Here is a 13,405-nt window from a genome sequence, read left to right on the forward strand (position 1 = left end):
AACAGAGTTCAGCCCAGACACCTGTTTAACCCTTTACGTACCCACTCATCCAAACCAAACTTCTCTTCCCAGGTGTCCTCATCTAGTTCCATGAGCAAATAATGATTTTTATTTAGCTCAAATAAAAATACGCTGTGTGGCATTCCCAAGCAGCTCTTTCTTCCTTAGCACCCCCCCCCCCCAAAAAAAAAAACCCAGAAAGAACAAAACTTGAATGTGTATGGTTTGCTCTTCAGGACTTCACTCGTATTTGTTCTTTTCACAAGTCTCTCTAACCTTCTGTTTACCAATCCACTCTGGGATTTTGCTTCAGATCAGTTTTAGCCTTCATTTCTTGAATCTAGTTTTTTGTTATTTTAGAGAATCTGAATGGCATTTTCACTTTCCATTAGTACCTCTCTTATTGTGCAAGATTTCTCAAAACAACCAAGATGGGAAAATTATTACAAAGTCATGTAAACAGTCCTAGCCTTCATTCACAGCCCCCTTACTCGCAAAGGAGAATGAGAACATCTTCTGGAAAATGCAGTGAATTCCAGCCATCTTGAAAGTGAGGTATAGCCCTTTCATTTGGGATATGGTAATTTCGTGAAACTGATTCTGAAGTAATTTACAGCATTTGGTTCTCCTTAGTTCCATTCTTTTACATACAGATTATTCCCCTCTGATTTTCTTAAATGTTAAGACTGTAAACTTTCAGAACCACACTGCTCTGGCTCTGGAATGACTGCTTATCTTCAGCTACAGTGTCTAAGGACGGTTTGCTCAGAGGCAAACCAGTAGGAAACCCACGTGGGAGAAACCAACATTCCTTTTCCATCAGATCCACTCAGAGCCGTGACCATGGTCACAAGTGCCCCTTGAATGAAATATCTGAGTTTAGGAACATCAACTGTGCTGGCAGATTACATTAGCATTCTCTTATACTGTCCAAGTGTATATACCAGTAATGCATTTATACTGTGTCCCCAGATTTCTTAGAGCTAAAAATGAGTAGAAGAGATATCATTTCCCTTTTCAGTCTGTTCTCCAGACTGGCTTTTCAAGGTCCTGGGGCAGTCAAGACATCTTACTTTAGAAAAGGATGGACCTACTGCATTTGAAAATCAATACACTGGTGCTGTGTTTTGGATCAAAGCCAACACTAGTGTTTGGTCTAGGAAATGTCTAATTTGGCTCTTGCCTCTTTTGCTTGTATCCGAATCAAAAGAAATTTCTAGGTAATTTGCACACTCTGTTTTAATAGTTTCAGATAACTCTGTTTTGCTTCAGAGAGCATTGTTTACTTTTAGTCTCTGTCACGCTTTTCTTGTTTTGAATGAAGCAGTTTGAATTAATGAAAACATTAATATGTTTTTCAGTGTTGGAGTTTAATGCATTCAGTTTCTGCAGATTCTGACATAGTTCTTTGGTACCCTGTGTGTGTGTGTGTGTGTGTGTGTCCGAAAGATTTCTAGTTTTGATTTCTCTTTATAAGAGCAACAAATTTAGAGATAACATGAAAAACAATCTAGGAACAAAAATTCTGTTAGTTTTTTGGGTCTTTCCCCCTGCTAACATTTTACAGTTCTCTTCTTGGTACTAATTTTTACTTCGTGTTAAACTGTTAAATTACCTCGCTTCCCTCCTTGGTGTTCTTATAAGCTAAATTGGAATAAAATACAAGGCAGTGTTCATTTTCCAAGGCAAAATGTAATATTTCCCTTCTCCCTACTACTGCCAACCTCCTTCAGTTCCCCACACCAAACACTTTCAGGGGAAAAAAAATCATATTACATGTTTATGTTTCACATATTCAGCCAGTATATATTGAGTGGCTACATTATGCAAATGACCGTACTGAAAAGTCACGATAAAAGTGGTAGGTCTACATTTTCTCAACATTTGCAACCCAGGATCATGTCGAAATTAAGGTAAGGAGGTAGTCTAGCTTAGTGCTATCAAGTGGTAAGAATTAGAAGTGCCATTATTTGGAGTGTGTTGGGAGAAGAGCACAGCATTTATTAGTTATTGAGTATGTATTCTGTGTCAAGCACTGTGCCAGCCCCTTAGCAGTGGTCCTGTGAGGTTAGATGTTACCATTCTGCTTTATGGGTAGGATTACTGAGGCCAGACAACTGCTCCACCAGAGTCCCCGAGCTGGTCATTGACCAAAGGATCCCTTGAGCATAGACCTCTCTGGCTGCAAATCTGTCTACTTTCTAGTATAATACTGTCTTCGTTACGATACAGTAACGTGAAGTCAACACGAAGGTGACATTGTCAAAGCAAAGAAAATACATTCCGGGTTTTGATGGGAGAGGAAGAGAGTTTTTAAAATGCTCTGTCATTGTCAGTGCATAAATTCAGTTCAGAAATAAAAGACCACTTTCTACAAACAAGCTGTCTTTGTTTTAAAAGTTAGACGCTAATCAGTGTTTGAGACTGATAGATAATCTCTATTTTACATGTAAAATTCTGGTTTCTGGTTTTTTTTTGTTTTTTTTTTTATTTTTTTTTTTTACGTTTATTTACTTTTGAGACAGAGAGAGACAGAGCATGAATGGGGGAGGGTCAGAGAGAGAGAGGGAGACACGGAATCTGAAACAGGCTCCAGGCTCTGAGCTGTCAGCACAGAGCCCGACGTGGGACTCGAACTCACGAACCGTGAGATCATGACCCGAGCCGAAGTCGGCCGCTTAACCGACTGAGCCACCCAGGCGCCCCTGGTTTCCGTTTTCAGGAAGTATTATTTTCCTCTGACATATTAGTATTGGGAGCGCTAATGTAGGTCTGTGACTGCATCCCTGAGTGCTATAGTACAGTGACTTGTGGCAAAAATTCTGTCATAAGATAATGTAAATGACACTTTGCATGCTTTGTGCTCTTAAAAGACCATAAAATAGTCTAAAGCTACTTTACCCTGATTGCAGATCATAACAAATCTGATATTAAACTATAATAGCAAATCCGTGTAATAAATCAAATGCTTTATAGTATGCTTTTTATTTAGAAGTGTAAGTTTTTCATAGAATATGGCAAAAATGCATCTTAGCCATTTCTAATTAGGTAGTTCTAATGTCCATTCTCTATGAATTATTTAGTTCAAGCCATATATGCAATAAACAGACTGAACTGGTTACTTTTGTGTAGCAATTATAATAGATTAGCTGTGCCACCCAGGAATGTTGAAAAGGCAGATGAGCAGGCATGGCTCTAAATTTAGTCAGAAGAGGTTATAAACCTCAAAAACTGGGTACAAATTGCCAATTTTATTTGTATTCCTGAAGGGCATGTTTATCTTAACATGTTAGTGTTATGAAAAATCAGATCCGCAGGTGTATATATTTTCTCTTGAAAAATGTGATGCTTTGTTCCAGAGCTTCTGTAATTTATTCTCCACCAGAGCCTGTGCCATGACAGAACCAGTGTAGCGGAGGCAGAGACTGCCCAAGGACGGTCAGAGCTTCTGCCAGATCATGTCTCCTCAAGCTCTAGGTCTGGGACAGGGTCTGGAACCCCTTGTCCTTTCCAGGACAGTGTGGAAAAGTGAGCTGCAGTGGCTCCTTTTCTCCCTCTTCTCTGCATTCATAGAAACAAGCCACCGGCTTTCCATAGCACAGACACCATGGATTATTTTTCTCAGCTGTCAAGTTAAGCATTTAAGGCTAGTTCACAAAAGTCCTCTGTCTTAAAACTTTTCTGTCCTTTGGAACCTTTCCAGTCATCTCCTAGCTGCTCTGATCCCTCCATTTTAATTTCTTGAACGTGAGTGTTATTGCTTGAGTACCAAGAACAAAAACAAAAATAATAAAATGTGGCATCTGTCTGCTGATCCTAGCCATCAGATTTTCATTAATCTTACTAAACTCTTGCTTTCGTCATAATCACTGTGCAGTTGCAACACCTCCAGCCTTGTCCTGTTCCTTGACTCCTTTTCCTGGAACTCCAGGCCCTCTAGGACCTTTGCACAGTTAGCGTCCCTTACTCCTCCAACACGGGTTGCATTAGACAGGTTCTTCTGTTTATTGAATTTCTGCTTTCCCCAAAGTCTTTCGTCATGAACTTGACCTTTATCCTATGTTTTATGCCTCCTTGATTTAGCATTCATCAGACAACACCTCAAGTTCTCTTAGTTCTTTTTTCATATTAAAGATTCCCTAACATTCCCCCAACAGAATGTCCCCCCTTTGATGACAAGAATGGCATTGTGTATATTTTTCATAGGCCTTATATGGTGAAGGGCATGCCAAAGACATGCTGTGTGGGTTGGTTTCTTGGTCTGATCCCTTTCTTGACTGTTCTTGTCTTTCCTGTGTTCCGTTCACCTTCAGCACCAGGTTTGTTCCTGACCTTTAGGGCTGTAGCAGCTTTCCCTTGCCAAGCATTTTACCTCCTTCAAACTCTGGCTCCAATTTCAGCTGCATAAGATGGGGAGATTTCTGTTCTGTCCCATGTGCCAGAAATCATTTATCCACAAAGGCACACCCAGCCTTTGTTACACCCAAGTAACAGGGACCGTTAAGGCAAAACAACTGAAATGAAAAGTAGAATAACTTTCTATACCTTTTGTATTTTTAGATCTTAGAAGAGTCTTGCAGAAACATTTAAAATCTGCAGTGCTGGGGCATGTGGGTGGCTCAGTCGGTTGAGCATCTGACTCTTGATTTCAGTTCAGGTCATGATCTCACAGTTTGTGAGTTCAAGCCTTGCTTTGGGCTCCTCACTGACAGTGCAGAGCCTGCTCGGGATTCTCCCTCTCTCTCTGTTTGCTCCCCCCACTCCCCACCACTTGCACTCTCTCTCAAAAATAAATAAATAAACTTAAATAAAATCTTCAGTGCTAAAAAGGTAAAGTCTTATAAAATTTGCTTGATATTGGTTGCCTAATTTTAAAATGTAAAATGTCACATCTTCAAATGCTTACCACTTCCTTTACCAAGTAAATAAAGAAAACATAAAAAAAAAAAGAAAAAATAAAGAAGTTGAGTTATTCAAGGTAGTGAGGATTCAGAATAACATGGATAACATATCCATGGAAATATATATATATGTTATCCATGTTACATACATATATGTGTGTGTATATATATATATATATATATATATATATATATATATATAAAACATATATCCATGGCTTTGTTATCCATGTTATTCTGAATCCTCACTGAAAAACTCCTACTTGTCTATTTCATTCTCCAACAAACTTTTCTATTAGCAAAATGAGTGTTATCTAATACTTTTTTTCCTTCCTCTTTTCAACCCATTGTTAGAAGAGCTAAAACAAATTTTAGGAAATTCTCTTTTCCTGGGAGGCCACTGAAAAAGTAAAGCAGCGAAAAGAGCAAGGTAGAAAACAGCATATGCAGTATGATCTCTGTGTGGGTGTGTTTGCATGTGCATTGTTTTTCTTCTCCCCCAAAAGTCCAAAATGACAAGAGTTATGGCTTATAGTCCCAAATCCATTATTACCCAGTAAATACATGAATTATTCCTTTTAAGCTTTAAAGCCAGTCATCCCTCCTTTCCACTAATACATATGCTCTATTGGGCATTTTATTCCAAGCAGAACAGTGTTATTTTATCTCAGAAAGTGCAGTAACTCCCTTCTGAATGTTATCAGCATCTGTCCTGGAAACCTTTGCAGTTAGAGTCTGCCCTCATCCTCTCACTCATTTAGAGCCATGCAGACTCAAGACGGGAATTGCTTTGAACCTATGGAACAGCCCGTGGTTGGTAACCAGTTTCTGCATCTGTCAGCATGGCTGTCCGGAGCAAACTTCCTGTCTTCCGTCTTTGCCACTTCTTGGCTGTGCTGCCTTTACTAGGCCCCGTGCTCTGCTCTCTAGTTTCACATCTACAAAGTGGGAAAAAGCCCTCACCTACTCCAAAGGTGGTTGTTAAGATTAAAATGACTTAAAACACTTAGAGTAGTGCCCGGCATAAAATAAAAGCTGGATAAATGTAAGCTGTTGCTTTTTTTAGTCTCCTGAATTAACTCATTAGATCATATTGTCCAGTATTGATGTTGAACTGATAGCCGTATACTCATACGTCATTTCAGTTCCCTGTCCCTCCTTCTTGCTGATTATTGTCCTTTGCACAGGCACAGAATCTCACAGGATGCATACTCAATCTGTCCTTCACTGGCAGTTCAGCTATTAAAACAAACAAAAACCATGGGGAGCCTGGGTGGCTCAGTTGGGTCAGCATCCGACTCTTGATTTCAGCTCAAGTTATGATCCTGAGGTCAAGAGATCGAGCCCCATGTCAGGCTCTGCACTGGTAGTGCAGAGCCTGCTTGGTATCCTCTCTCTCCCTTTGCCCCTCTCCCTGCTCACTCTCATGCTCTCTCTTTCTGTCTCTATCTTAAAACTTTTAAAAATTTAAAAAATAAACAAAAACCAATCATCTTCTATACATGAGCAATATCCCACCTTCGTCAAACTTAAAATATATTTTTTGTTCACATTATGTGTATACTTTTTCTTACTGTTTTCCACATACTCATTGCCTTTTCAGGTTTAATAATGATCCTAAAATATTTCAAAACACAGACACTGCACATAACCCTGTGGTATCTTAAATAAATTTACAACTGGAATGACCAATGTTAAAATAACTTATCAACCACTGTCGCCATCTGTTGGTGGTGGGTGGGTTGGACTCCACTTTCCAGAGCCTGGGCTTGTAACTTGGAATGTGATAAAAGCCATGAGTTCCCTAGTACAGGAGTTTGTGCGCACACGTGTGTGTGTGTGTGTGTGTGTACACAGGTTGCACACGTGTGTGTTCCATATGTGCACGCACGTTGGACAAAGTCTAAAGATAGGCACTAATGTGCTTTAACATTCCTACCCAGGACTTCCGGTGATACAAACATTTCAACCTACTTTTCTGTGTCTTCTAATTACAAGTATGCATTTCTTTTGTAATTAAGGTAAATTAATAAAAAGTTAGAGCTTAGGAGTGACTGATGGGAGCCGAGGAGAAAATGAAGTTTTATGTACTAAGTACAGACTGAAACTTACTGAGATGAAAGAAATTTAAAAGGAAATGGGGGAGAAATGTCTAAAGCTGTGATAGAAGCACAAGAAATGTTGGTAGATTATCAGCAGGTTTTATCAGCCAAGTTCACTTGGGCCAATAGGTTTAAATGTGAGTCTTTACTTATTATCCTCTCCCTTTGAAATTCTAATGATTCTGTAGTCACATCTCCTAATTACTCTTTATCCTTTTGCTTCCTCTGGAGTGGATTATCTACTCTTAGCAAAGAATATTATATTTTGGGTACCAGAGCTGTGGTCTGAGCCTTGTTACTTTGAATCGGGTGAAAACCCAAAGAATCTTCATATTCACATTTTCCCCATAAAAGTCTATGCTTTGCTCTCTTCTCCTTGGTGTTGTTAGAATATGAATTCTGCCAGTCAAGAGGCCTGTTTTTCCCAACATGTCCCTGTTAATTAATGAGGTTTTTTTTTGTTTTTTTTTTTTTAAGTTTATTTACTGAGAGGGAGCAAGTGCATGCAGGCTTGCGGGGGGAGGGGGCAGAAAGAGGGAAAGAAAGAATCCCAAGCAGGCTCCGTGCCGTCAGCGCAGAGGCTAAAGTGGGGCTCAAACTCACAAACCGTGAGATCATGACCCGAGCCAAAATCACCAGTTGCACACAAACAACTGAGCCACCCAGGCGCCCCAATTCATGATTTTTTTTAAAACAAAATGCATGTTGGAACAAGGGTAGGTGAATAGTTGCTTTATGAATTTTTACACCTAGGCCCTGATGATCAACAATAGAATGAGACGAAATGTTAATCATCTATAGCACCCCCATCCCTGGCCCCACGTTAGTAAATCTTACTGCAGATAGAACCAGTAGTGGGAAATGGTGACTGCTCTGAAGCCCTGCTGTACTTTTCCCTGTTTCTTGAGGTGCCATTTGATAGACGGTTCATCCCCATGTTCTAGATCCTTTCACCTGTCATCAGAACTACTTGTCCCGTACTCCCTCCCCACAACATGCTGACTTCATCATCCACTGAGAAGCTACCTTAGCCAGGGCCTGAGTGATGGCAAGTGTGACATCTTCCAGCCTGGTGATTTTAATGAGGTACCTCTGACACTGTGGGAAGTGTAGGATAGAAATGAGGTACCTCTGACACTGTGGGAAGTGTAGGATAGAAATGAGGTACCTCTGACACTGTGGGAAGTGTAGGAAGAGTGGATAGCCCCCAAAAGAAGACAGCTTATGAGACGTAAACCCTGCTGCACCCCTCAGGTAACTCCATACGGGCAGTCCACTGATCCACTGCAGTGCGGGGAGACGACATGGAATACTAGCAGCACAGACTGAGTGGAAACTGTTTTCTGCCTGAGAGTCACAGTCTTTCAGGCTTAACCCACAAATCATGGTAAAAACCGCAGTAGAAAGCAAAACTGATACATTTTAGAAATATCTCTTCTCCCACACCGCCTCCCCCCCCCCCCCCCATCCCTCTTTCAGCCATGAACCACATGTTTATTTCTTGTGTTTAACACAAACAGAAGCTCTGCTTTGGCTTGAAAAGTAAGTCTACTCCCACTTGATAAGAAGAGGTCTTTGCAGGTAAAATAAAATACAAAGAGGGCTTCTGCTTGGTTCCTCTCCTTTCATACCCTCAGTGTATAAAGGAAACTTGTTTCTCAAAATTATTTCATGAGTAAGTTGCAGTGAAAAATGAAACACAATTCATTTAAGCTTTGGGGTTTTAGGTGAGATCTTAGGCTTAAAATTTATAGGAGCTTTCGTTTTCCCATTTGCAAAAATGGGAATAATAGCACCTACCTCCTAAGATTGTTGCAAAGTTAATTAAATAAGATCATGCATACAAAGTCCCTGGCACAGTGCCTAGAACATAAGTAGGAATTGAGTACATGTAATCCCTTTTCTGGTTTCTTACAAAATCACAACGGATTTGGATGAGGAGATTAGGGATGGGTTCATGGAAGAGAAAATGTTTGAACAGGTTCTTCAAGTTGAAGCATGGGTAGAATGGGATAATGGTGGGATGGGAGAGACATGTTTAAAGTGATGTTTAAGGTAAATAAAAGCAGACAGGGTTGGAAGCACCAGATGCTGGAGGCAAGGCAAGAGCTATTATGTGTTTTTTGCTTGGGTCTAGACACAGTGAAGGGAAAGGATGAATATTAGAAACACATCAGAGACAACTCAGAAGAGTTACTGACTGCCTGGACTCAGGAATGCCTGAGTTGATGGTGTCTGTAAGATCTCGAGCTTGAGGGGAGATTGGGAGTGAGATAGTGCTATTGAATGAAAAAGACAGGGAAGATGTGTTTGTGGTTCTTTGGGGATGGGATTTAGAAAATATCGGGCATTAGGTGACATTGAATGAGATATTAAAGTATCTTAATTAATAACATACTAAGATATTTAAGTTGAAAGCGGAGGAGACAAAAACTAAAGTGGGGGGGGGGGACCCCCCAACAACAACAAACAACTCCAAAAGGAGACAGGCACCATCAGAGAAGATGCGTTAAACAACCCCATAGCACTGGATGGATTTCCTAGGCAAAGGAAGGGTTGAGATGAGAGTACTTGGTTAAGGAGGGAGAAGAGGCTGAATGGGCAAAGAAGAATGGAAAGAGTGCCCAGAGAAGTAGAACAAGATCTGTGGGGGAGTCAATTCAGAGCAGAAGAGGTGTGGGTTTCATAGATGTGGAAGTGAGGAGTGACCTCAAAGTAGCAAAGAGACCAGAGAGAACAGAAACCCGAAGAGAGTGTGGCATGGATTGAGTTCCAGGGCTACGGGGAGCCTTTTCTTTTTTCCTACTTCCCACTCCTCACTTTCCTTCCCATCATTAGTGTGGAGGGCAGGACCAGAAGGGTAGAAGGCCAGCCCCTGACCTTCCCTAAATTTCCTTTCTTCTGTGTGGTTTACAAAAGACCCTGAACTCTGTGACCTCAAGCAAAGTCTCTTAATCTCTGTGACTCTCAATCCCCTTATCCCAAATTGGAGCTGTACTAACTTTCTTCTTCCGTACTTTTGGAATGGTATGAGACAGGAATGCAGTCTAAAAATCTTTTCATCCAAAACTTGAGCAAAAGGAGAGAGCACTGGTAAATATCAAGCATGTAAATAACCTACGTAGAGAAATGGTTGCTAAAATCACCTATTTTTTCTGATTAACAGATTCTTTTTAATTATTACTTTTTTTTTTTTTTTCCTGGTAAGCATAGTGACCTGTGTTAATGTTGTTATAAATACTCAGAGTCTCTACAGGGAATTGAAGGTGTTTGTGCAGCATTATGCCTCTTGGATGTAATTGTCATTTGAACCTTAAATTATCTTTACTTTCATGCCTAGTTAGTAATCATTTGATTACATGATTACACAGAGTGAAAATTAACTGAGGGAAAGAGGTGGCTCAAGCCATTTGTTTCTTCTTGATAAAAACATTTCAGCTTGTTCAGTGCATGAACTAGAAACCTACAGTATTCAGAATGGTTTAAAGTGCTGCACAGATGCTTCATTTCCTAAGCTTTTAAGACTTTTTAGTCCTCAAGATGATGAGAAAACGTGAAATTTTAAAAGTAAAACATAGGAAAGTAAAATCTGAAAATTGACCATGTATAAATGAGGACACAGGTTTCAGATCATGAAGTAAGTTATGTGCATATCTGAGTCCCAATCATTGTTAAGAATTATTTTTCAAAGCGTTTTTTTTTTTTTTTTTCCCCTTAGGGTTTTGAAGACAGACATAGATGGCAGCACCTTACATTATGGTCTAGTCACTATAAAGGATATAGGATCAGTACATATATTTAAGCCATGCTGCCATTTCATCTTCAGTAGCAGTGCATTCTGGACTTTTTCCCTTCTTCCCCCAGTGTCTACTGTACATTAAGGAATTTGAACACATTTATACAAACCTTCATTAGTGTTCATTTCTTATACACACATGCATGTACACACACATTAGCGTGTATACTATATAGCTGTTACTGCTCAGTTAAAAGAGATATTAATGAATGTGTTAGTTATATATTTTTATATATTTGTTTATATAGATATAAATAGCTATCAAAGTCTTAGGTAAAAAAAGACCTGCACTAAATACACCATCAGGCATGTTAAACAAGGACGTGCGTGCACGTGACGATGTGGAGCCATGCAGTGCTGTCTGCAAAACCAAAATGAATAGATATAATGCAGGCAGCTTTCCCCTCATGTCAGTTTATAAAGTCTTTGTGGATCATAGTACTTCAGTAATTTTGTAGCCTTACATTTGGCTTTGTTTTCACATAGTGTTACTAGAAGAAACTTTTTACAGAGCTCATGTTCCTTTTTCTTTTCTTTTTTTTTTTTTTTTTTGGTCCCAAGGTTGTCAGGTAAGTACCTCTGATTCCTCAAAGTTCAACATCCAACTGTAATCCAAAGATTCAAATAGCAGACCTAGCCATTCCCCTTTTTAGTTTAGAGTTTAGAAGTCTCATTTTCTGTCCTCTAAGTATAGAACATTTTGTATCTTAAAGTTTGCAGATGTTTGAAAAGTATGTGTGTTCTCTGGACTTAGATGTTAACAAGTGTTCCTTGATTTTAACTTCTCCTTTTTTTTTTTTCCTGTTTATCTTTTAGATATGGGAAAATAGTCTCCACGAAGGCAATTTTGGATAAGACAACGAACAAATGCAAAGGTATCTTCCCTTGGATGATAATCTACTAAATCCTAGCTTTAGGAAAATGATGGAATTTTAAACCTGATCTTTGGTTTCAAAACTACCTCCATTCTATTAAAAAGCAAGTCTTATGTGTCACCCAGTTCCCGTCTTGCACAATGTCAGCATATGCCTTTACATTTGTCCCTGGTCGAGTTTTGGCTGGAAACCCTAAGCAGTTAGCACTTTGCCAGAATCGCAGATCGGACACCAGTGGAGCTAATGTGCAGGATAGTGGTTGGCATTTAGCCGCTACTTTTAAAAGGGAAGTAAAGTTAGAAAATAGCTTTTCTTTCCTTAGCCCAAGGAGATTAGAGCTGCTTACTGAAGACCATTGGACTGCACTAAAGAACTGAAAAGATTACATATTGTGCAAATTGGCTCTATTAATTAGAATAGAGTAGTTTTAAGCAGTACTTAATTACATGTTTCAATACTCCCAATTGTTCTGTGCTGAATGCCTGTTGACAATATTGGCAGCGGGGAGGAGAGAACCATTTTCACTGACCAAATTGTAATAGGGAGGGGAGGTCATATCCCCCTTTGAAATATGCTGCTGCATTAATTTGATGCACTGACCTTCAGTTTTCCATGTAATTAGGATGAGCTCATCCAGCTCCATGAGCTGGAAGAGGAGGCGTCTACAGTAGGCAGTGCTGATGCTCCCCGGTTCTGACTTTTAATGATCCAGCATCTTAACAATGGGCATGTGATTTCTAGGAAAGGGGAAGAATGGAGTCAGCTGACTTTGAGTCGAACTACTGACCCCATGAATTGAAATAAGGTTGACAGGAATAGGCAGAGAAGGCAAATCTCCTCATTAATTAGACCCTAGTTTTTCAAGTAGTGGTGATGGCTGTGGTTTAGCACCGTCTGAGAAAGGCAAAGAATGTAAATGAACCCTATGGTAAGGCCTCGCCTTAGAAGCCAGCCATTTCCTTTAATCTAGACGTGAAGTGGTTCATTGTATTTGACTCTTCTTCAAAGCTCCTAAATTTAAAGAAGCCATTGTGGCCAATATCTAAGGTCCTGTTGAAGCAACATAGCACATTAAGACAGTTTTGCCTGGGGACAGGGAATAAAGCATTGCTTTATGTAGAGAGGTACTCAATAAATATTTTAAATGAATTAAACTAGAGGGAGTCAAATTGTAGACTGAACTGTTTACATTTAGTTGCCAAGGTTAGCGTCACTTCACATATTTATAAATGATTTGGGAACGCAGGACACAGAAAAAAAAATCTTTTAGTTGTATAAAGCAAAATGGGTTTTTGCAGGCATAAAACAGGAAGCTAATCTCAAACATTTGTTTCAAACTGAGAGAGAAATCGCAGTAGACCAGTGCTTTTATGGCTTTACCCTATCTTTCCTCCCATCCCCACCCCCCCAAAAAGAATCTTCCATGGCAGATCAGTGTGTTTAAAATTAGCAAAGCTGCCCCAGTTAAGTAAGGGTGAATTCCTCACTACGCCCCTGCACTGAAAATTCCTACGTATTATGCACTCTTCTCCAATGAGAACTTATTCCCTAGAACCCAAAATCCATAAAATGCTCAACATGGTATAGAAAAGGTATAAATAAAAAATACTCCTGCTAAATGTAAACTATTTTCATAATACAAAGCCTTAACAGTTGGAAAGTGTTCAAAGGTAAGTGGAGAGAGTTGTGGTGCTTTTAGAATAAGAGAAGGAATAATTCGGAACTGATTTT

The 13,405-nt window shown here is 39.6% G+C and overlaps 1 protein-coding gene across 8 annotated transcripts in view; it reads left to right on the forward strand.

Moving 5' to 3' along the window:
* The window catches only part of RBMS1 (RNA binding motif single stranded interacting protein 1), a 218,371-nt gene that overhangs the window by 162,384 nt on the left and 42,582 nt on the right, over positions 1-13,405 (forward strand). For all 8 annotated transcript variants that reach the window (XM_060626847.3, XM_060626846.3, XM_060626849.3 and 5 more), the window contains one exon: positions 11,616-11,674. In XM_060626847.3, coding sequence (XP_060482830.1) covers positions 11,616-11,674 — 59 coding nt within the window. The remainder of the gene's footprint in view (positions 1-11,615; positions 11,675-13,405) is intronic.

This window comes from Panthera onca, chromosome C1 (genome assembly GCF_046562875.1).
Source record: "Panthera onca isolate mPanOnc1 chromosome C1, mPanOnc1 haplotype 2, whole genome shotgun sequence".
Lineage (NCBI taxonomy): Eukaryota > Metazoa > Chordata > Mammalia > Carnivora > Felidae > Panthera > Panthera onca.